General features: G+C 40.5%; 1 protein-coding gene across 1 annotated transcript; it reads left to right on the top strand.

Annotated features, from left to right (window-relative positions):
* The first annotated feature begins 1,977 nt into the window (after nucleotides 1-1,977).
* Nucleotides 1,978-24,081, top strand: PIK3R4 (phosphoinositide-3-kinase regulatory subunit 4). Its single transcript, XM_069007438.1, has 20 exons — nucleotides 1,978-2,020; nucleotides 2,182-2,963; nucleotides 4,200-4,333; nucleotides 4,493-5,075; nucleotides 6,431-6,565; nucleotides 8,459-8,680; nucleotides 9,886-10,059; nucleotides 11,267-11,412; nucleotides 12,538-12,741; nucleotides 13,533-13,734; nucleotides 15,304-15,503; nucleotides 16,445-16,655; nucleotides 17,059-17,224; nucleotides 17,678-17,842; nucleotides 18,905-19,116; nucleotides 19,401-19,532; nucleotides 20,754-20,854; nucleotides 21,850-21,938; nucleotides 22,398-22,506; nucleotides 23,467-24,081. The coding sequence occupies exons 2-20, from the start codon at nucleotides 2,234-2,236 to the stop codon at nucleotides 23,635-23,637; spliced, it is 4,086 nt and encodes a 1,361-aa protein (XP_068863539.1). The 5' UTR covers nucleotides 1,978-2,020; nucleotides 2,182-2,233; the 3' UTR covers nucleotides 23,638-24,081.
* Nucleotides 24,082-24,147: the final 66 nt, after the last annotated feature.

The following is a 24,147-nucleotide window of genomic DNA, read 5'->3' as shown; positions in this document are numbered from 1 at the left end:
TGCTGTTGTATCTCTCTCAGCACCTGTGCCCACAGATGCTGTACACCTGGCAGTACTGTGGAGGCTATCATCCTGACACAGGTGGCTGAAAAACTGTCTTGAAGCATGACCCTAGCCCATCACAACCGCAGGCAAAGGCAATAAATATGTCTTAGCTCAGAGACAGCAGCTAACGGCTCAGCTCCGAGCAAAGTCTGCCTGAGGCAGCTACAAAGAGCCCTGGCTATGAAAAAGCCCTACCCTCTTTTGGAAACGGAACCTAACTCCTATGATCAAAGGCAGGAGAGCACAGCTAAGCTGCAGGGGCTGACAGATGGAACTGAGAAAATCTTTCTGCTTTGAATCCATTTACTTTCTCCATTAGAGAGAGCAACACCTGTGTAACTGTTTTGCAGACAAGTCCATGAAGATTTTCCAATTACCTTTTTAGAACTTACAAGACAATCAACATCCAACTTAGCCAGACTTTTAGCAGCCACTCAATTTTCTCCTTACACAGCTTTCTCCACCCATGTTATGCCCTAAAATGAGGGAATGAAGTTTTAAGTGATTAGGAAGGATCGTAACAGGGTACCATTAGCACACTGTCTGTTTCAAAGTCAAAAAGGAAGCACAATAGTTACCACTCCACATTCCCTTCCCTACCCACTATGACAGGAGCTAAACAGTGCTGTTTACAGTGTTACAGCACGAAGCCAACCTGCCAAGCTTCTAGGAGAGCAGAAAACTGAGTTATTTGCCTTCTCTTCCAAATTCCCCTGGGCAGCCCGTGATGCCTACCCTGCCAGCACTCCAGGTAAAGGTATTGTGAATGGAAGTTAGGTCCAGATCATGGGATTCCAAAGGGAAAAAATTGCATGACAGTTATGACCCTAGAAGGAACTGTGCCTAGGCACCAGTCAAATGCCAGAAGGTTCCCTTATTTCTCGCTCTTCTCACCCTGATCCTAGTCCTAACCATAACCCCAGGCCTGGGCTAAGATTTCTACCCTGGGACAGGCTAACTCTCCAGGTGTCCATTACTGATGTGAGAGTCCCGCTGGCAAGAAACTCTCACTAGCACAACCCAAACCACTTTGAAGACTGCATGATTAAGTGACCTCACACATGGCCGGTGGCAGTCTTGTATTCAGGAAAGGTTTGAGTATACAGGCACTGGTCTATGAGACCCAAATATCACGTCTTTAGTAATGTATCATAGGTAGCAAAGAAAGAACATGGCAAAGGGAAAAGGCAAAGGGAAGAATGAACAAACTCTGCCCTGGGTTTGTCTTTGCTCTCAAGCACTTTCAGATTAAACTGTGAGAAAGGCAATGATTTTGTTTATCACGAAAAGCCTTTTTCCTCGTATTTCAGATATACCAAACCCTGTCAGGACAGACCTCGTAGTGAAGCCACCTGAAAAAGCGTTCCTCCTACAGGCACCCAGTGCTAAGCACCAGGAGATGGAAGCATGGCAGCTGTTTTCCTGTTTGCCGAGAGAAGGTCCTGACTGATGCTCCTGAGGCGCGTTCCACCAGCACCCCCCATCTCCCGCAGGCACCTTCCGACCCGCACTGCTTGAGCCAGCTCAGCACCAGGCTTACAGGAGACGCTGCACTCCCACAGCTCTCCCTTAACATGGCTAAACAAATAGACAAAAACAACCTAAAGCCGGCCTGAACACATCACTTAAAAGCTACAGCCCTATCTTCTTCCCATTGCAGAGCACAAAACAAGAAGAAACTCCTCCAGGGAACGGAGCCAGAAGGGAAAAAAAAAAAAAAGTTCATCAGGTTCATCAGGAGGCCACGAGACCAGGTCGCGGGAAGAGTCGGAATGGTGTCACCGCGCAGGCACCACCGCGGACTCTCGGGGACAGCCCGGGTGCCGCCGGCCGGGCGCAGGATGTGAGCTCACGGCACCGCCCCTTCCCCGCCCGGCCCGCGGTGCCGGTTCCGCCGCCCCGAGTCCCGCCCCGAGTCCCGCCTCGCTCCCTCTCGCCGCCTCCGGGGTCGGGGGTCCCGGCTCCGCCTGGGCCGGTGAGTGCTGCGGGGGGACCCGCGCCCCTGGGGCCGGCCCGGCGGTGGGGCCTGGGCAGCGGCGGCGGCCGGGCCCGCTCGGGGCGGGGAGCGCGGCCCGCGGGCCCGGGCAGCGGGGCGGACCCGGGACTGCCTGAGATCCGCGCTGTGTTTGTCCGCAGGCAGACGCGCGAGAGCCCCGGCGCGGTGCCTGCGGCCGGAGGAGGTGCCGCCATGGGGAACCAGCTGGCTGGCATCGCCCCCTCGCAGATACTATCGGTGGACAGCTACTTCTCGGACATCCACGACTTCGAGTATGACAAGAGCCTGGGCAGCACCCGCTTCTTCAAGGTGGCCCGAGCCAAGCACCGGGAGGGGCTGGTGGTCGTGAAGGTGTTTGCCATTCAGGATCCGACCTTACCCCTGACGAGCTACAAGCAGGAGCTGGAGGAGCTGAAGATAAGGTTACACTCGGCACAGAACTGCCTCCCCTTCCAGAAAGCCACCCTGTCCGAGAAGGCCGCCATGCTTTTCAGACAGTATGTACGGGACAACCTTTATGACCGAATTAGTACCAGGCCATTCCTGAACAACATTGAGAAAAGGTGGATTGCTTTCCAGATCCTCACTGCAGTGGACCAAGCGCACAAATCTGGAGTCCGCCACGGGGATATTAAAACAGAGAACATCATGGTGACCAGCTGGAACTGGGTTCTTCTAACTGACTTTGCCAGTTTTAAACCAACTTACCTTCCTGAAGACAATCCTGCTGACTTCAATTATTTCTTTGACACATCACGAAGGAGAACGTGTTACATCGCTCCTGAGCGCTTTGTTGATGGCAGCATGTTTGCCACGGAGCTGGAAAACATGCGGGACCCTTCAACTCCTTTGGTAGACTTGGCAAATAGCAATCAGCGAACAAGAGGGGAGTTAAAACGTGCAATGGATATCTTTTCTGCAGGTACTTGGAACTATCAGGAGAGACTTGTGTGTTGTTTCTGACCGTAATGCAGTGCAGAAGAGTTTGGGTCCTTTTTTGGGGTCTTTTTTTTTTTTTTTTTTACAGCAGGCTTGGAGATCAGCATGTTAAAAAACTTGCTTATTTTAAGCAAAGAGCTCATTCACGGAAAAATACTGACATGACACAGTACACTACATAATTTATGTATATCACTATTGTCTGAGGAGGGAAATCACAAACTATTCTGTTATGGTTCAACTATGCTCTAGGAAAGAGGTGGTTCTGGAAGGCACAGACCATCATCTTTTTGTGACAGAAGCATGTGCCTCATGGGGCCTGAGAGGAGGAACCAGTCAGTGGTCCAGTTCTGGGGGGACTGAGACAGCTTTCGGGATAATTTGGCAATATTGGCTCTAGAAGCCCATTTTCCTTTCCTTTTCCCCACAGGCAGGAGGTGGGAGCATAGTCCCAGTCGCAAATACTTGTTAGAGTTTGACTGTGGGAGACTGCCTTGAGTCTTGGCTTATCTTGGGCAGTTTGAAAGCCACGAGTTTAGCCCTTGTTTTTTGGGTTTTTTTCTCCCTTAAAGAGAGTGAAAATATGAATTTAAAAGAAATGAGTACTTCATTTTACAGGTTGCTCTTATGGCCAGACTTTCTGGACACTTCACTAATAAAGCAGACTCTGGGAGCAAACTGCAGGAGTGGGTTCTTTGAAGAGGTACTTTGTGTTGTGTACACAACACAGGGGTCTGTGTTTGGCAGTCTTGTGTGAGTGAATATATGCTGTCTCCTAGCATCAGCTGTGGGAGCAGAAGTTATTTCTTTACCTTCTGTAAAAGGGTTGCTTAATTTTGACCTACTGCCCAATCCGTGCTGACTTACCACACTCTTCTTCCACGTGACAGTGATGTGAGCTCCTTTTCTAGTGATGGATTTTCCAGCTGGCAGGTGGCTGAAGTCACTGCCCCATGTTTCCTAATTGCAAACTCTTCTGCTGTTGACATGCTTGAAATATATTACTTGGGACATATTTCAGGCGTCAAGTATAAAAGCCATGTTTTGGAGCTTGAGATGTTATCTCCTTTCTGCAAATTAATTTGGCAACTTGTTTGCCTTATTTTTCATCAAGCAATGAGTTGTTTAGGGTTTGTTCTTGTCTGCATATAGAAAACAAAGTTAAAACATCTGTTTATAATCCTCTGACATCTTTTTTTCTTTTATTTTTGTTTCCCAGGTTGTGTAATAGCAGAGCTTTTCACAGAAGGTGTACCCTTGTTTGATTTATCCCAGCTTTTGGCTTACAGAAATGGCCTCTTTTCCCCTGATCAAGTCCTAAATAAAATTGAAGACCGCAGTATCAGAGAACTGGTAAGGATGGACTACAGAATTTGAACCATCTGTGTGTTCTGTTTGTAGTTCACCTGCTTCTGTGACAGATTGCTTATTGGTTAGGTTTGGGTTTTGATGTTTTTGTATTACAAATGTCTAAACCTTTAATCTTTCCCTCCTACTTCTGCCTTTCTCAAGGTCACTCAGATGATCCATCGAGAGCCAGATAAACGTTTAGCAGCCGAAGATTATTTGAAACAGCAACGTAACAATGCATTTCCCGAAATATTTTACACTTTCCTTCAGCCTTACATGGCCCAGTTTGCCAAGGAAACATTTGTGTCAGCAGATGAGCGTATATTGGTCATACGTAAAGATCTGGACAACATCATTCACAATCTCTGTGGGCACGATCGCACAGAGAAGGCCGAGGGAGAGACAAAAGAGAATGGGCTGGTTATTCTAGTGTCTGTGATAACATCCTGTTTACAGACTCTCAAATACTGTGATTCAAAACTGGCTGCTTTGGAGCTGATTCTTCATTTAGCACCAAGATTAAGTGTAGAGATTCTTCTGGATCGTATTACTCCTTATCTGTTACATTTCAGCAACGACTCTGTGCCCAGGGTGAGGGCAGAATCTGTGAGGACACTAACTAAAGTTCTTGCTCTCGTCAAAGAGGTGCCACGCAATGATATTAACATTTACCCAGAATACATTCTGCCAGGCATTGCACACCTGGCCCAGGATGAAGCCACCATCGTCAGACTTGCATATGCTGGTAAGAGGACATCCAGTCAAAACTCCAAATCTTGAGCTTTTCTGTATTCTCTTAACTGTTTCTGTCAGTAAAACTCGCCAGAAGTCTCAGAAATGACTGCAGCTAATGGCACCTGTACTCACATTGCATTAGCTCTGATTGTTTACTTAAAATGGCCTGGTGGAACTGAATAAATACAAAAGTAACTTAAAGCATCAATGTGTTGCTGGGCTGCAGAGTTGTTTTCCCACAAAATGAAATTTGAAATGCAGTGGCTGAAATTAGATTATTTGCTGTGTAATAAACTGGCTTACACTGTAACAGATGTTTTCTTCAGATGTTATTCAGATACATGAGTTCTGCACAGTTCAGGAAGAAGCTTTGTAGTCATGCCCATGTTTGGTATTTACTATGTACCCTTACTTTCTATGACTAGCACATTTTCAGGTGTGTTGTTTTAGTTCTGGGTTTGGGGATTTTTTTAGTTGTAAATGTGCTCAGTGATGTTCTTCTTTTATTTACTAAGTAAACTGATAAAACTAGTATTGAATACTTTGTATACTTAATGAATAGAACCAATTGCTTGTGGTCACCATGATCAATTTAAATTTCAAATACATAGATGTATTTAAAGGTAGTCTAACTGAGGTAACCTCTGTTACTATGGTACACTTTTGGAAGTGGTTGGACTTGTGACTTAAGAGGATTTAGTCTGGGCTGTGGACAGGCTCCATTGGCATGTTGCTGTTGTTTTGGATGACACTCAGAACGGCTGCTTTAAGTGGGACTTGTGCCTTGATGTCATTGTTCCTGTGCCAGCAGTGGCCTGACCCATATAATGCAGCCTGAGTTGCTTCAGCAGCTTCCAAATGGTGCAAAACGGTGCCAAATCGTCTGGATGGATACCCTTACAAATGTTCTAAAAATGGATTCCAGCGTAACAAGTTGTTATTCCCTAGGATACTTACCCTGGTCTGGTGGTTTGTTGTTACTTTGCTGCACTCTACTATGTGGCAATGTTAGGTAATTCAGGCTATTTGGCCTTTACAGTCTATCAAGTTATTTAGTCTCTAAACTGAGATTAAGTGGCATTTAGGGCCAGTTCTAGAAGTGTTAAATTAGTCTTTGTTACACCTAATACCATTAGGATTTTTCCACTTGTTTACATGACAAAAGTACTGTGTAATTTGATGTATTGGTAGCTTTGCTGGGAGTCAACAGAAGTGGGTTGACCAGAGCATGCTGTGTAGTTTCAGTCCTGTTTGCCCATCATGTCTGGTGTTGTCAGTGGCTATAATCTCTCTTCAGGGGGATCATCAGACTGATGTAAATGGGCAAAGTAGAACAATTCTTAACCAAAGTGTTTTCCGTTGCAGAAAACATAGCATTGTTGGCAGAAACAGCTCTGAGATTTCTGGAGTTAGTACAGCTGAAAAATCTGAATATGGAAAATGAACCAAATGGTGAAGAAATGGATGAAACATCTCACCCTAGTGATAACTATGACACAGGTAATGTCACTTTTTTCCTGCTTATAATAGCAAATCATGGGCCAAAGCTCCCAGCTAGCACTGATCTGTCTCATCTCTCAAATCTTAGCCTTCCTGTTAAATGGGAAGAATGTTTTGCCTTGACCAGTATCAAAGTGTGTGTGTTACAGCTTCATGCAGAGACAGATACCTCTGCTCTTAATGTTGTGAGAGACAAAAAAGTATAAAAATGAACATATTCTTCTTCTCCAGTGGTCCTCAAGGTATTTGACTGTGATGCTGACTGCCTGGTTGCATGTCCAGCTTCACTTCCAGCTTGTCTCATAAACAAGTCAGCTGCAAAAACACTCCTGTGTTCCAAATACTGCTTCTGTTGGTGTGGGAAGCACTGTTAGCTTTGGAAAACCTGTCACATTCTAGCATAGTCATAGTGCTGTATTTTTTAGTCATTCTTCATTTTCTGTCCCTACACCTCACAATTCTTGTCTTTTTGCCTGGCCAAACTAAATGGGTGGATTCCATTTGGCAGTAACATTACTGTAACTTTGTATTATAACTAACACAGAGAATGAGTTAAAATCCTAAGGATGGGTTTTCCTTTCCTTTCCCTTCAGAAAGACAAATGGTAATAAGTGACCTGTGTGTCATCTCCAGTGCCTTTTAGTGTTGCATAAATTCCCAGAAGAATGCTGGGCAAGTCTTCTAAGCTGGGAAGAGTTTGTGGTTAAAAACTGTCATTTCTCTTCTGGGCTAAGTAGATCCATCTGTGACTAATCAGAGCTGGTAAACATCCTGCACATATTCCATTTGGGGAAAAGACAATTGTCTCTTAACTAGTTGCAGGATGATACTTCAAAATAAAACAGCAATGAACCTCCTAAAATGAAATATAAAAGATCCTCTTCAAGTTCCTTCACATAAGCCATGGGGTACTTAGAATTGCTGAGGAGTGAGAGAGGAAGCTCCATAGTATGGGCTGTATTTCTCAGAAATGCTGTCCCCTATCCCTTGAGATAGCTTGGAGATGAAGGAAGTAACACAAGGAAGAAAGAAACTTGAGTAGTTCTGTTATTTTCACTTTTTCAGAAACCAAGCATGAGAAATTTGAACCCAGGAGGCAGATTTTTCATGTGGGTCGTGATAGCAAATTAGCTGGACTTCTGACTGCAGGCAAATGATAATCACCCCTCAAACCTGGTGCAGCAGTAGCTGAAATTTTTGTGTTATTTGTTTGAGATCCTGTCTGGTACAGTTTTCAATAATAGCCAGTGCATTAACAATCTGTTATTTACATTTAGCAGAAATATTTTTTTAATTGTGTCATGGAGTAGATGCCATAGGCAAGGCCATCAAATTTTTCATCAGTATTGTTAGGGTAACTGCAGAAATTTAATGAAATGGGAAGCACTCACTTTTTCAAATGTTCTTATATTCCTCTCTGTATGCTTAATGAAGTGAATCTATCTGCCTAACTAAAAACATACTCTTGATCTGTTGTCAGTTCACAAATTTTGAAACTCATAGTCAAACATATCAAACCAAAATTGCCTCAGAGCACCTTGCTTACTGTGGTAATGTTGCTGCTGAGTCATTCTGATGCTTCTTCACATTTGCATATCACCTGTATGTATAAAATGAGCAGAATCATCTTAGTGGAAGTTGCAACAAGTTTAGAATAAATTGATCTGGGTAAAAATGTCTCACATTTCTCTACTCTTTGTCACTGCCTCATGCTTAGCCTGAAGTCTTTGGTAAGCCCTTGTTGGAGCTGTTGAGGTTCTGTTGCATTGCCCATCTTACTGAGTCTGGTGTTCTTCAGGATGACCTGTCACTGTAACTCCTTTAGCAGCAGGTGGTACACATGCACATGCTGTTTCTCATCAGCCAAAATGTTCATCCTGTTGCTCCTTGCAGAGTTGCAAGCCTTGCATGAAATGGTCCAGCAGAAAGTTGTGACTTTGCTAAGTGACCCAGAGAATATTGTGAAACAAACACTGATGGAAAATGGAATAACACGTCTGTGTGTGTTCTTTGGACGTCAAAAAGCCAATGATGTTCTTCTGTCTCATATGATCACTTTCTTAAATGACAAGAATGACTGGCATCTTCGAGGAGCTTTCTTTGACAGCATTGTTGGTAAGTGTTTGGTTTCAGATAAATAGAGTAGAAAGAAAATAATGTAAATAAATTAACAGTTTACAGGATATGAAAAAATAAGTCATATAAAAGTCATTTTTAATAAATATTTCTAGAATTTATAAAAAAAGACTTTTTTGAATTATTGGGTGGAAATGTTTTTTTAGGGAGTGAAGATGAAACAATGTAGATACAAATAGTTAATACAAATGAGGCTGAGGCATTTAAGTCTAGGGTAGGTTAACATTAAAAAATTGGAATTTAAATGCTTTTTTTTGTCTTTGAATCTCTGCTACAGCCACTAGCTTGAAAAGCTAAATTATGGCAAGTGAATACTAGGATTTCTGCAAGCTCTATCGTAGATGCATCACTTCACATGTGTACATGGTCCCATTAACTTCAGTAAATCTGTTCATATGATGAAAACTATGGATTAGCATATGCTAAACTTATAACTGGAAAAGTTTTTTTAGTGCCTTAAAACCTCATCTAAAGATTCCCATCACTTCAGAAAACTTCATAGCAGTTAAAAAAATATTTTACCAGTAATGACATCAGCTGTTGAGTATATCTAATGCTTCATGTGTGTTGGAAATAATTCCACATGACTGTTGCTGACAGTCAGTGCTCAGGTTTTGTGGGTCAAGAAAACCTTCCCAACTGCCAAGAGGTGATGTTGATAACTTATCAGAAATTATTTAGAAGGAGCAATGGAGAAGCCAAAGCACAGGTCAGAGTGTCCTGGCTTTTTGCAAAAGACATAGAGAGAGATGTGAAGCAATTAAAAGTGAAGACATGTAACCTGTATTTTTAACTCCTCTCCTAGTATCTGTTCAAAACATCCACAGAAGAATTAAGATAAAGTTCTAAAATTATATTTTTATTTTATTTCAAGCTTTTGCACATCTTTAAAACTGATCTCTCTAACTGGTGTTTAAGTAAGTGCAGGCACTGCTGCCTGTAGCTGGGAGCAGATGCCCTTCTGTAACAGGGTCACTGAGGGGATTTCTCTCTTCTTTCTCCCTTCCTTTTAGCAAAAGGTTGCAAAGTCCAGCTTTAAGACATGAACAAGTATATTGATTATTACCCTATAAGATTAGATATGATAGTTATTTTATGTTTGCTCTCAATTCTGATGGGAAGACAGCGTTTTCTGGTGTTTATCAATTTGCTTTGGATTTTTATATGTTCTTTTTATGTTTCAGGTGTTGCTGCTTATGTTGGCTGGCAAAGCTCATCAATACTCAAACCTCTGCTTCAGCAAGGTCTCAGTGATGCTGAAGAATTTGTCATTTATAAAGCCCTCAATGCTCTTACTTGTATGTGCCAGCTGGGGCTCTTGCAAAAGCCCCATATTTATGAGTTTGCTTGTGATATTGGTAAGTTGGAATACTGGAGAATACCTTGTTTTCGTAGTAAAGAAATCTCAATGCTACATAAAGCTACACTGTCAGCTTAGCTGTCCAGAATGCAAATGTGCAGGGCTGTTTTAGAATCTAAACAAAATTGTGGTAAGGAGCTACTGCTAGTTGAACCAAATTAGTGCTCAGGAATCTAAAATAATTGTTTTGGTAGAACAAATTGGAAGTATATTCTCAGATTAGTCCAAAAACTTTCTGCTTTAAGAGCTTTCCTTGTTCTACATGGCAACCTCCTATAAAGAAAACATCCTGATTGCTTCTGGTAGTCCAGCAGGCACATAACTTGCAAATGCTTACAGATTAGCATTTGAAGATGAGAGAATTCAGACAATCATGATCCTTTCTTACTCTAACACCATAAAAACCCATTAACTCAATACACTCGTGGTTGCAGAGTTGGTCTCTCCTTCCTTATCAGGCTTATCCATTTAATTTAGATGTGCCCAAGATTTACCAGCTATGGAAAAAAAAATACCAAATGATCTTTTGAGATGTAGTCTGCTTCTTCTTAGTGTTACAGTTTTTCAAATGCACTCAGAATTTGGGGCAGATGATCTGTGATTATGTCTCATGACTAGATACAGTGGCTTGACAACAACTTCTTAAAGCCCACATAGAGGGACTTTTGAGTCTCATAATCTTAGAATATAAGTAGACTCTTCAGAGACTATACTATATTATACTATACTATACTATACTATACTATACTATACTATACTATACTATACTATACTATACTATACTCTTCAGAATATAATAAGACTCTTCAAGGAAGAGAGGGAAAGCAGGAAGGAATAAAGTATTCACTTAGAAAGAAAAAAAAAACCCACCAGTATTAGGATTCACTGTAATTGTCAGAATGTGGTTGATATTTGTTTTTGGATTTGTCTCCATTGCAAATCTGTAGTTAACAATTAGGGATTGAAATGAATAAATAGGGAAAATATGCTTTTTGGCCAGAGCAAGGAAACTGAGCAGCATGAGCACAGTGAAATCCATGAAATAATTTCCTTTGTATGAATGTTTTCACCTTGGTGCTCTGGAGGAGGGAAGGCTCAGTTTGGGAGTAATTCTATCAGAAGGAAATTACATCACAGGCTGCCATATGCAGGATGATCTCTCTGCTGTATGAATGATGTATTTTAACAGCCTATTTTTATTTCAGCACCATTCCTGTGTCACCCTAATCTTTGGATATGTTATGGTGCAGTTGGATTTATCACTGTGGTAGCACAGTATTTGAATATTGCTGATGTCTACTGCAAGCTAATGCCATACCTCCATCCTTTTATCACACAACCAATAATCCAGGTAATACTTCAAACAGTATTAATGGGAATATATCTTGACTAGCTATGATTCTTAAGTTTGTCTTGGCCATGGTCCTGGCTATAAGAATATTAGATTACTTTTTCTTCAGTTAAGATTACAGGCAATTACAGATTTTTGATCTCTGCTGGCAGATTGATAGAATGGCCATTGTTTTCCATGTTTTAAAGACTGTTGTCTCAAATTTGTTGCAAAATGCAAAACATTTTACAAAGCGTAAAATCAACAGGTATGTTTTTGATTCAAGCCTCTTCTGTCTTGTTTATAGTCAAACTCTAGCAATATTGTGCTGGTTTATAGGAGTCTGAAAGTCATGAAAAGCTGGCTGTGAAACAAGTGGGTTTATGTTCTGTGCTTTCTTCTACAAGACCAGTCTGTTAGGTAGTGATTGCTGTGCTTGTGATATCACCAGCACTGCTTCTGTGTTTCAGTGTTTTGCCAAGGGTCAGGGCACAATGCTCAGCATGAATGAATGAAGCCATTTCATATCAGTGCATGTCCAGGAATGACCTGCCTGATGCTGGTAATACGATCTTACAGACATCTTGGCATACAACTTCAGGACCTGTAGACTGCACTTCTCAGGTGTTTAAATAGATAATAGTTGCAGTACTTACGCTGAGGAATGCATCCTGTGTTTAACATTTTGTTGTAAACCTTGCAGATGGGAACTTCACTGTAATAACATTTTTCCTCATTCTATAATAACATTTTTCCTTGTTTACATGTTCTTTGTGCTGTGTTTTAGGCATTGATTGATAAATCTATCTTGCTCACTTCATGTTTCATTTTAGTATATAAATCTTTTCTGCTTCATTTTAGTATATAAATCTTTTCTTTGCTATGCAACACTATATTTAGCAGGCAAGTACTGGGTAACATTAAGTTGGATTGTAATGAAGTCCTTACTCTCATTTTGAAGTTGTTTCTCATGTAGACAGCAAGCTATGAGAAGCACTTTATAGGAAAGAGGGAAAGAAAATGGAGAAAGTCTGATATGACCAACACAGATCTTGTTTTCAAGAAAGGAGACCAGTTGAATCTAGATGGTTTGTACAATTTATGTGGATGTCATCATGTTGACTGGTCTGTTGTTTTGAATTGCAGGTAGACAAAGAAATAGTCCTGTTAAGTGTACTTAAGGAGCCTGTCAGTCGTTCCATATTTGATTATGTCTTAAGATCAAAGGATATCACAAGCCTCTTCCGACACCTTCACTTGCGTCAAAAGAAGAGAAGTGGAGCTCTCTCTGAGTGCCCGCCCCCCGAGGACCCTGCCATTGCACAGCTGTTGAAGAAGCTTCTTTCACAAGTAATTGCATTTTATTTGTACTTTAAAAGTCAGGCTTGAGACAATTGAGCTCTGTACAACTCCACAAACCCTGACCTTGCAGCTGCTGCTGTGAGGGACTCCCAGTGTGAGGTTCTGATCCTCCAAGCCATTAACTTCACTGATTTCAGTATATGCTTGTGGGACAAGTTGTTCAGAACTTAAAGATTTTTAGAAGATCTGCCAGATATAGAGAAATACAAATACAACCTAGGTCTTTAAAAAATGTCTATCAGTCTCAAAGTTCTGATGCATCTGATGCGGCAGCATTACAGAGCATTGCTGTGCATTGTGCTGCATAAAGAGTATGTATTTGTCAAAGTGCTAGACGTGTGGTGCCAAAAGCAAATGGAGCTGGAAAGTCTTGAGGCTTATGTGTGAAGAGGGAAACATAAAGAATCACCCACCCAAGGTGAGAACTGGGAAGAAAAAGGACTGTGCCTGCGTAGGTTTTTTTCCCCTATGGCTTGTGGGCTGTAAGCATGGTCTAGGTGGCAGCTAAGCAGATTGTACCAGATAGTGATCCAGCATTAAATTCTATTCTGCCCTTTCACTATTCTTAGCCCCATTCCTTAGGAGGAAAAATATTCTTACACTGCAGCAGCTTGCCTTATGTTTTGTATGAGTAATGGGCCAATGCTTTGAATTCTGAGGATGTGCTCTTTCCTACCACTTCTGAGCCAGTCATTAATTTTATTGCTTCTTAAATCTTCATGCCTTGATGCATGTTATTGTTAAAAGTGAGTAATATTACCTTTTCTTTTATTCTGTAGGGGATGACTGAGGAGGAAGAAGACAAACTGTTAGCACTGAAGGACTTTATGTTAAAATCTAATAAAGCTAAAGCCAATATTGTGGATCAGAGCCACCTGCATGACAGCAGTCAGAAAGGGGTGATTGACTTGTCAGCTCTGGGAATAACTGGAAGACAAGTGGATCTTGTTAAAACAAAGCAGGAGTCTGATGACAAACGTGGTTAGTATATTTTGTGATCTATATAGATGAAGTATAGCCTTTCTTTCAGGGTGTTTTCAGTAAATCAGCCTACATGACTATCACCATCCTCACTAAGTTTGCAATAGGAAAATTACTGCTTCTGTTTGAAATGTGAGGTGGTGGAATGTTCTCTGGTCATTGAAAGATGGGGATTATTTTTTCTCCTGAGAATACTTTAAATTATTTTGACTGCATGTGCAGTTGTTCAGCTGGTTGTGACAAATAGGACTCAAGTGACTCATGGCAACAGTGTAAATGTTGAAGACTACAATTCTTCTCCCTCTTTTTCCTTTAAACAAGTGCTAAGCTCTTTAACTGAAAATCCTGGGTGTTTTCTTGAGGTAGCCTGAGAAAAAAACTGGAAGTTTCCTCTGGCAACAGAGTTGCCAGCTGTTGCTCACCCAAGTACACACTTTTTGGCCCTAGGGTTCTTCATCGTTTATCCATTCCCATTTTTACCTTTTTGCTTGCTCCTCTTTCAGCTCAAAAAACCTCTTTCATTTCCTTGTTCAGATTTGAAATCCACCTGCTGCTAACTATTCCAGTTCTCTGCATCCTCAAAATTCTTCTTTACCAGACAGTTTGAGCTTCCTCTTTACTCTCTTAAGCTTGTAGTTTCCTCCTTTATTACATCACTGGTAGGTTCTGTGTTTTTACATATAAAAATACAGAAATATCTGTAAAGCCTATAGCTATTACCATCTGATTTCCAGAGTTAGGCTGATTTGCATATAATTTTAAAAGAAAGTACAGAATTGTAGGATTTTACGTTTTTTTGCATATCCTTGAATCAGGAGTCAACATGATTTAAAACTTGGTGTATATGAAGTCTATATTTGAACTAATTTGTTTCACTCAAAGCTGTTACCCTCAAAGTCTTCATGCCTTTAACTCTTCTTCACTGACTTTGTCCAAATTTAATTTGCCCCATGTTTTTATTTTTCTGTCTATATTTTACAGTTCTAAGTGACTCTAAAGGAATGCTGAAAATAAATAAATTTCCTGTTTAAAGAGATAACATACTTAAATCTACAGGTGATGTCGCAATTGTGATGGAAAACTGATTGTATTTGACACTAGCAATGATTTGCATACTGTGCTGTTACAAATTTATTCTTGATGTCCCTGCTCATTGCAGCGTGGTTGGACTAAAGGACCTTTGCAGGTCCCTTCCAATCCAAACCCTCCATGATTCTATAAGAAAAATTTGTCATATGGTGGAGTCTAATCCTGCAGTCCTCTAGATGTAAGCTTTCCCTCTAGTGAAATGATTTATTACATGAGTCAACTGTAGGATTAAGAAGATGTGAACACACGTGGCAGGTGCTTTGTTTTGTTTCCCTCATAAATGCTTGTCAGCTGACCTCCACAACATAGCAGTAGGGTTTTCTCTGTACATAAATAACAGTCCGGCATGTAAACATTAGACTTCCATGAAGTCTCAAAGTACTGACAATCCTGAGTGAATGTTGTCATGATAATGTTGGGTGGGTTGTTTTTTTTCTTCTTCTCCCACCTTCTCCCTCCCTCCCTCCAAACTGCTTATAGCTAGAAAGCATGTAAAGCAAGATTCAAATGTAAATGAAGAATGGAAAAGCATGTTTGGGTCCCTGGAACCAACAAACATCTCCCAGCCAATATCCAAAGGACATGGGCAAACTACAGATCCTGAAGCCATCCAAGCTGGGAAACCACTTCGTTCAGAGTCCTCAGCTGGCATTTGTGCCACTTTGTCATCCTCTCCTCAGGTATACCTGAAAAATACTATGTTCTCATTTTAAACTGCAATGATTCAATTGTTTTAAAGTCAAGTGGAACTATAGGGATGTGATGTTCTTGTTTTGTTTGGAGGTTATTTGACACTGGCCATGCTATTGCCTGGTTTCTTCAGCAAATTTGCTGACTTTCAAGTTCTTACTTTTAAAATAGGAGCTGAGAGAGGATTGAAGTAAGTTTAGTCTCTTGAACAGAAGAGCTTCATTAACAAATAGATGCTTTGCACAAAGAGATGGGGCTTTGTGGATTAGACAATTATTATGTAAACTTTTCTGGCAGAGAAGGCGTTTCCTCAAGTTGCATGCCCTGACACATGTTGTGAGGAAGAGATACCATGATTTTAACTTGGAAATTACAGCTGCATTTAGACATCCTGTACCTGTAATACTTAGTACTGGCTAGAGAAGAATGGGCTGGGGGTGTCTATTGACACTGAACACTGTTTTCTGTTTGGGTTCTAGTTGGAGATTAACTTCTGCTAGCTTTAAATGAGTGTGACTACTCTGAACTATGAGGGAAACACTTCACACTTTGGTTTTTAAAGCCCAGTGTAAATGAATTTGAGATCTGACCTTTCATTCTGTTAGTCTTGAGAGCAATACCTGCCTCTGTAATATTCACGTTAAGAGATGTGCACAGCACATTACAGTTTCTTTAGATAGAATACAGAACAGAGTAGGTAAACAGGGTAGAATAAGAGAATTGTTAATCTTTTATATAAATAATAATTTTCACTATTTTTAATTGTCTTCATGCGAGCATGATTTTTTTTAATGCTAATTCATTGCTAATTGATTCAATAAAAAAGATTTTTCCATTTTTATTCCCTGTGTATGACCCAGAAATCTTACAAGGGGGATTTATCTGTGTGTAAAATGTAAGGCATATATTTTTAAGGGCTGATTTCTTACAGGCATCTGATGGAGCAGTTGTCCAGCCCAGGAAACCAACCCTGCAGGCCTTGAGCAGCACAGCATCCCCATCTGCACACCAGCTGCGCATCACTACCTGCAAAACTGAGCTGCAGCAGCTGATCCAGCAGAAGAGAGAGCAGTGTAATGCAGAGAGACTTGCCAAACAGATGATGGAGAATGCTGAGTGGGAGAGCAAGCCCCCACCTCCAGGTAGATCACAGGCCACTGAGGTTATTAGATAAAAAATTTTATATATATATATATATATATATATATATATATATACTCTATATATATACTATATACTCTATATATATATATATATATAGAGTCAAGATATCATCCTTTCATGGAAAACATGCAAAGGATGAGGAAAAGAGGAAATTCTTAGTTTAGGAAATGTGTTTACTGTGCAAAACACCTATGACCTATTGTTTAATTTAGAATTGAGCAAGTAGGCTTTTGCCTTTAATATTTAAAATGCCTTAACACTGTTTTTAGTGCTGTCTGTGCTTTGCAGCTGTAATGACTGTATCCTGATATAGCTGTTAGTGGATGGATCTAGGGGGACTTGCATGTTCCTAATTAGGTTGTGGTTTTGTTTTCCCTGTAGGATGGCGTCCCAAAGGGTTGTTGGTAGCTCACCTTCATGAACACAAGTCTGCAGTGAATCGCATTCGAGTCTCTGATGAGCACTCCATTTTTGCCACTTGCTCAAATGATGGCACAGTGAAGGTCTGGAACAGCCAAAAAATGGAAGGAAAAACCACTACAACCAGGTACTTTAAAAACCCATGGTGTTTGGGGCTGCACTTTGAGAGTGAAAAATAAAGTAGAGCGGGGAGCAGAATACTAATTACTTGTGGATGTGCTGGAAATATCAATAAGGAGATATATTGGTGTTCCTCTTGGCTTGCATCTATAATACTAGATGCTGTTTCAATTAGTTAATAAAAGAAAAAATGCAATGGGACTGCTCTGTAGCAATAATAATTACAGGCCTTTTGATTTCACTTCTGTACATATATAAATATATTCTGGTGTTGTTGTTTAAAGCCAACACTGGCTTTTTTGCTTTCTCATTTTGGAACAGCTAGAAAATGTTATTTTCAGAGCTCTCTCAAGAACCATTGGTTTTAAGTAGGTGTTTAAGAGAAGTAACTTTTTTTTTTAAGTACCATCAAAAATAATCCCTTTTTTTCTCTCCCCCTATTTCTCTCTGTCCTGTTTAGATCAATTTTGACATACTCTCGGATTGGAGGACATGTAAAGACACTTACTTTTTGCCAAGGCTCGCATTACTTGGCTATAGCTTCAGATAATGGTGCCATCCAGCTTCTTGGTATTGAAGCCTCAAAGCTCCCTAAATCTCCTAAAATTCATCCAATACAAAGCAGGTATGTCTTTAAAGCAGTTAAATCTTACCACACACTGAGCTCAAGCTGTTAGTATATTCCTCAGATAGATCCTTTAATTTGCTCTAGGCTTCTTGCTGGCTGAGCCCAGACTATACTGGAAGGCTGTAATCCATGTTCTTATCCTGCTTCATAAAGAAGGGTTGAAAGGCAACTGTGCAGAGCTGACAGTTCTTAGCTCTAGGATATTTGTCCTATGTCACTGAAGGCATTATGAACTTGAAACAGCCATTCTGAATAGTTGTCAGTTGTTTTATTTATGTACTGGGATTGGTTAGTTCCTTTGTTATAACCTTAATACTTAACAAAGTAATTTTGAAGGTTCTTTTGCAGGTCATTAGATAAATGTTTACAGATGTACAGCATGTGATTTGGCCTCAGACCTGCAATTTTTCCTCTCAGGCTCTTAATGTGATAAGGTGGTAGAGATAGGGGTAATGAGATACTATTTAGGGGAGTCCTTGGGCTTGGTTTAGCTCTTTCTTACCTCCATATGAGCAGTGTTTGAAAATTTGGCACTGATGCTACAGCTTAATCTTCCAGTTTGAGTGAGAGATATGTCCAGGCCTCAGAAAGTACTCACAGTACTACTGGTGGGGTGTCACAAGTGTGGAGCAGAGAGGGAGAATCATCTCCCACAACCTGCTGCCCACACTTTTGATTCTTTTGTTGTGGGTGACTTTTTTGGCTGTGAGCACGCATTGCTGGATCATGCTGAGCTTCTCCTCAGCCAACATCCCCAAACCTTTTTGCTTAGGGCTGGTCTCAGTGTATTCTCCACCCAGCCTGGGATTACCCTGACCCAGAGCACAGAGCTGTGTTTATGTTTACAAAGAGCTGCTGACAGCCTTCCAGGTCCTATCAGCAGAGAGATTTGAGAGAGCATAAGCATCCATTGTACTAAAATCAGAAAGTTGTTTCTGGCAGATGCCTTGAGAAGTGACACAAAGAGAAAAAAGCTGCTCAGCATAAGCTATGGGAAGGAGTCTTAAACTTGGAGGGAATCATACCTGTGTCTAAATTAAGTTTATTCTTTTAATCCAGGTCGTTAGATCTGAAGGATGATGGCTGTGTGGTAGATATGCATCACTTCAATTCAGGAGCCCAGTCAGTACTGGCTTATGGGACAGTTAATGGATCTCTGGTTGGATGGGATTTGCGATCTAGCAGCAATGCTTGGACGCTGAAACACGATTTGAAGTTAGGCCTCATAACTTCATTTGCTGTGGACATACACCAATGCTGGCTGTGTATTGGTAAGCCTGTATTTCTTGTTAGTTTCACTCTCTCTTCCCTACCCCCTCTTCCTTATGGCTTTCTCTTACAGTAACTATAGCTCAAGCTTTTTCTTGATCTGATTTTACTAGCGTATGCTTTTCTCAAACAAGAGGAGAGAAATACCTTCTCACCTATTTTTGGGAAGCACTCTGCCTGCTAAGTACTTGAGGCTGAAGGCCATCTCGCTAGGAACAGCACACAAAGATAAGGACAAAAACTCATATATTTATCCCTCTGACTAAGGAGAGCTTTTTCTCGCCAGGAACAAGCAATGGTACCATGGCGTGCTGGGACATGAGGTTTCAGTTACCTATCTCCAGCCACTCTCATCCTTCCAAGGCCCGAATCAGACGCCTGCTCATGCATCCTGTCTATCAGTCCTGGGTAATTGCAGGTAAAAGATGTCTTAAATTTACCTCACAACTGCCAGAGGTTGTGATTAAAGCAGCTTTTCTTTCAGCTTCTGCTTCAAGCCCTGGTGGGGAGTTGAAAAGAAAAACAGTAGGGTTTAGCCATTGTCAGAATGACAGACAGTTCTCATCTTCTGAGCGTCACAACTCTCATGAGTGGCCCTCCCTGTGTGCTGTCTACCCCATCCCTTTTTAAGCACAAAATGTTGTAAAAGATAAAACTTAAACTGATGATATGTATTGAAGTTGATGGGAAATCTGCCACCACCTTCTATAGAGCAAAGACTGAAGGTTTCCCATTCCAATTCCCCCTTCAATCTAAGCCAGCTGTGTCATGGGTTAGACCTTCTGGAAATCTCCAAGATTCCTCATCTGATGTGCTCACAGCTGCTTCATCCTCACTGCATGTGGCACTGTCATAGACTTTTATATTTTTGTGTCAGGAACACATTCTGAAATTGACAAGTAGCTTAAACTAATCCTACAATAACAAAATGTATTAAGTTGCTGTAAAATAAGAGTAATTTGAGTTTCATATTTTACTTTCTTCTGAGGCTTCACTTCCTATTTTGAGTTATTAACCACCCTGGGAGATAAAACAAATTTCTTGAAAAAACATGCAAATAAAGCAAGCTTCACCGTGCTTTCTAGTTATTTCCTCCCAGCTAAAGGCTAAATGAGTGACAAAGTTCATAATTTCGGATTATTATTAAAAAGTCCTTGCCTGCTAGGTTACTGCCAGGCTTGTAAACAATCCCTTGAACTGAATTCTTTACCTGTCCACATGAGTGGGGAACTTCATTTTAGCTACTAAACTCTGTCACTTTGGATTGCTTTCTTACCTGCATAGAAGTATTCTCTGAAGTCCCTGATGACTATGCTGAACAAACCATCTATCCTTCTCAAAGAAGGCTGAGAAGTTATCTAGGGAGGAAAGTGAGGGTTTCATAAATTTTTTTTAAAGGGTTGGGGGTTAAATCAGGTTCCCTTTAAACTCTTTGATCTTTAATCAGGCACTTTTAATTATAGTGAAGCTGCTTTCAAGCAGTAAAACCAAAGTACTAAAGCAAGACTGACACAAATGCTGCAGGGAGCAAACGGAGAGTGTCTCTATGTCATACCCTCTATGTGATGTCAGTAGAGCAAATAGCAAGAACCACACAACCTGTTTTGTACTTTTTGCATTGGCTTTTTCTTTCCTGTAGCTGTTCAAGGCAATAATGAAGTCTCCATGTGGGATATGGAAACTGGTGATCGACGCTTCACTCTGTGGGCCAGCAGTGCACCACCTCTTTCAGAACTGCAGGTCTGGTCTCTTTCTTTTCCAGTTTCTGTTGTGTAGCCAGAGTTAGAACAACCTTAGACTCCATGCTGTGCATCAGTACAGAACTTGCCCTGGCATTAATTTTGGCACTATCTTTGTTTTACTTGTCAGAATTTAATCCCCTTTGTAAAACATCAGTGTAACTTGAATCTTCATTGGTACCTTCCACTGTCTATGGAATGTACTTGTAAACCTCACTTGTTATACCCACTCATGTTCTTAGAAAACCAGTGAGCTGTCAAGCCTGTAAAGATTATGAGAAAGCCAAAATTCATGGTGTGGCATCTTGTACTTATTTTTACTTGCTGTTCCTGGGACTATGCATATTTCTGTAAGCATCTGCTCTGTTACACATTCTTTCTGTAATATAATGCCACTACTACACTTAACTGCTAGTTGAAAGCATGAAGTGGCTCTTCTTTAAGGAGTTAAGTAGGGAAGGAGCAATCTGTAATATCGTTCACAAATACATAGACAAAAATAACTACAGCCTCTTCCATAAATGTTGTAAATGCATATCTGGAATCTACTTAAGTTTGTACATGCTACAAAGATTGCAGGTTGAGTTCATTTTAGTCCTGCCCTTTTCACACAGGGAGCTCTGTGATCTAAGATAGTTTTCTGTTCTATATCTGTCCCTTAACGCCTTCATAGCCTAAAAATGTAAGCATCCATGTGCTTTTCAGTAGGATTTGCCTGCCTGATTCTTTTAAGAATGATTTCTCATCATTGAGAATGTAATTTCCAAGATTAAAAAGAAAAACGTTATGGAGGCCTAACTGTTGCATTGCTCTGTAAAGTGTAAGGGAGCAATTTACATTGATATATAAAGATGTGGCCCATTAAAGTGACTTGGCATTTGCCGGAAAGATTTGGAAATTGGGTGGATGAATGTGGCAAGGAATACATTCCCTTTCTGAAGCATGGTGACAGCTATTGGTGATAAGTTATTTTTATATATCCCTTTTCCCTGCTAGCCTTCTCCTCACAGCATCCATGGAATATACTGTAGTCCAGCTTCTGGTAATCCCATATTACTGACAGCAGGCTCGGACATGAAAATAAGGTAATGAAACTAAACAACTTTCTTGTTTGTCACCCTCCCCTCCACCCCTGCTAAATTTTGTACTAAATTTTGCCAAGCATTGCTTAAGTAATCTCTCAGAAGCCAAAACAGTAATACTGAACATGTGTTCATTAGTAAACATCAGTGAGCTGAGGAACTTGTTCTCAGCAAAAATGCTGCAGAACTTGGTGCTTGTGTGAAACACAATGTGGACTCTGAAACACAATGTGTATCCTTCTGTAAAATTCTTAATGGGCTGCATGACAAAAACTAAAAAATAACTCATGTGTGAGCTTGATATGAGTGTAGATTTCTCTGCAGCACTCCCTTCCACTAAGTGTAGAAAGCAGATAGCATTTGTGCCCACTCTTTCATCATAAGAGCATGACCACTTCTAAGCAGCTATTTTAAGCTGATAAAATTGAACATCTCACCTTGATTTTGTTTCTTCATGTTTAGGTTTTGGGATCTAGCCTACCCTGAGAGATCATATGTTGTTGCTGGAAGTTCTAATTGCCCGTCTGTTTCCTACTACAGGAAGATAATTGAGGGCACAGAGGTGGTTCAGGTATTTTGCTTTGTTTGATAGACACCTATTCTGCTTGCCTTTTGGATGGCCCTACCCTATGGATTTTATTCATTGCATGATGTCTTTAATTATAACTCCCTCACTTTTACTTTTTGTGGATGGTGTCAGCATTGCATTTTCAGGCAGCTTGGAAGAAGTTACTTTACAAGAAAAACATAATTTGTTTTTGACAGAGTTGGACTCACCAAGCACTACTTGCATGCAGAAGCCAGAGTCATATGTTTCTTTTGGGATATTGAAATTTAGTCTTCTAGCACTTCTGGTTTTGATCAGTGTTTGAAATGTCTTTTGAGTAGGATCTTAGCAAGGCAATGTGAGATGTACTGGCACCAGGAAAATACAGTAGCTAAATGCTGCAGTTTTTGTTACATCTTTCAGAGTGACTTTTGCAACTGGCAGTGTTGCTAGTTGTTAAATAGCACAATGCTTTGTTTCAGTTCGACAAATTGAGTGCTACTTCAAAGGTGACTAAAAAAAGTCAGTAGGGGTCTACCCAGTGTACTGGTTTTTTAGTGCTTCTTCTCAAACTTCTGAATTACATTCATGCTGTTGAACCAGTTTTTATAAAAACTTTGGGGAACCAAGATGTATCTGTTTGTTTAACTTTTTTCCCCCCTATTGGAATATCAAATCTTAGTGTCATTGAAATAAATATGAGAAAAAACCCCACTGTTTACCTAATCGAAGAGCTATAATGTCAGTTCAGATTAAGACTTAGGTTGTGTTTGATGAAAAGAAATGAACCAAGGAGTAATCCTGATAAAACTGTCAAAGGATGTGAGGTTGTATGGTTGGGCATTTTCGTTTGATTGGTTTTTTGTTTGAAGAGGTTTTGTTTGAAGAGGTCTTCTTACACTGATAACCTAATATGGGTGACAGTTACTCTTTGCAAATGCTCACTCTTCTGTAAATAGTATTTCTCACTTTGTTTTTATACAGGAAATTCAGAACAAACAAAAGCTGGGGCCCACTGATGAGACCCCTCGGAAGGGTCCAGAGTCTCTCCCAGTTGGACATCACGATATTATCACAGATATTGCGACTTTCCAGACCACACAAGGGTTTATAGTAACTGCGTCAAGGGATGGGATTGTTAAAGTGTGGAAATAAAAGTTGTATTAATATATGGTATGTAAATATTTGTAATAAAGAAATAGTGTTATAATGAAGTTTTCAAGGACTGTTTCCAGTTAATGGAATGGAATGGACTTTAAAAACTATAGAAGTGATGATAAAATCAGTTACCTGTATCCTACCACCCTGTTGGCACTTCCTAATCACTTCTTATATTAAAGCTTTTTCATATCCATAGCATTTCCTTGAGATACCAAGGAATCTATGAAGAAATCACTTAGCCTGGTTTTGACTGCATTGTTCTTCAAGAATCTTTCAGGAAATTATTTAAGGACATCCCAAATGACACATTCTAAATGTGCACAAAGCAAAGAGCTGGTGTCTAGCTGCTCCTGTGTTGAATCTGAGAAATTAAATAAGAACCAGTGCACTAATGTCCCTGTACATTCTAATAACTATAATAAAGTCCACTTGAGCTTCCCTGTTTGGTGCTTGGGTTTCTTTACATCCGTGGTTCCTCTGCAGTGATTCCGCAGTCTCAGCTGC

This window comes from Aphelocoma coerulescens, chromosome 2 (assembly GCF_041296385.1).
Source record: "Aphelocoma coerulescens isolate FSJ_1873_10779 chromosome 2, UR_Acoe_1.0, whole genome shotgun sequence".
NCBI classification, from domain to species: domain Eukaryota; kingdom Metazoa; phylum Chordata; class Aves; order Passeriformes; family Corvidae; genus Aphelocoma; species Aphelocoma coerulescens.
The sequence above is the reverse complement of the archived record's forward strand: the minus strand, read 5'-3'. Positions and strand labels throughout refer to the sequence as shown.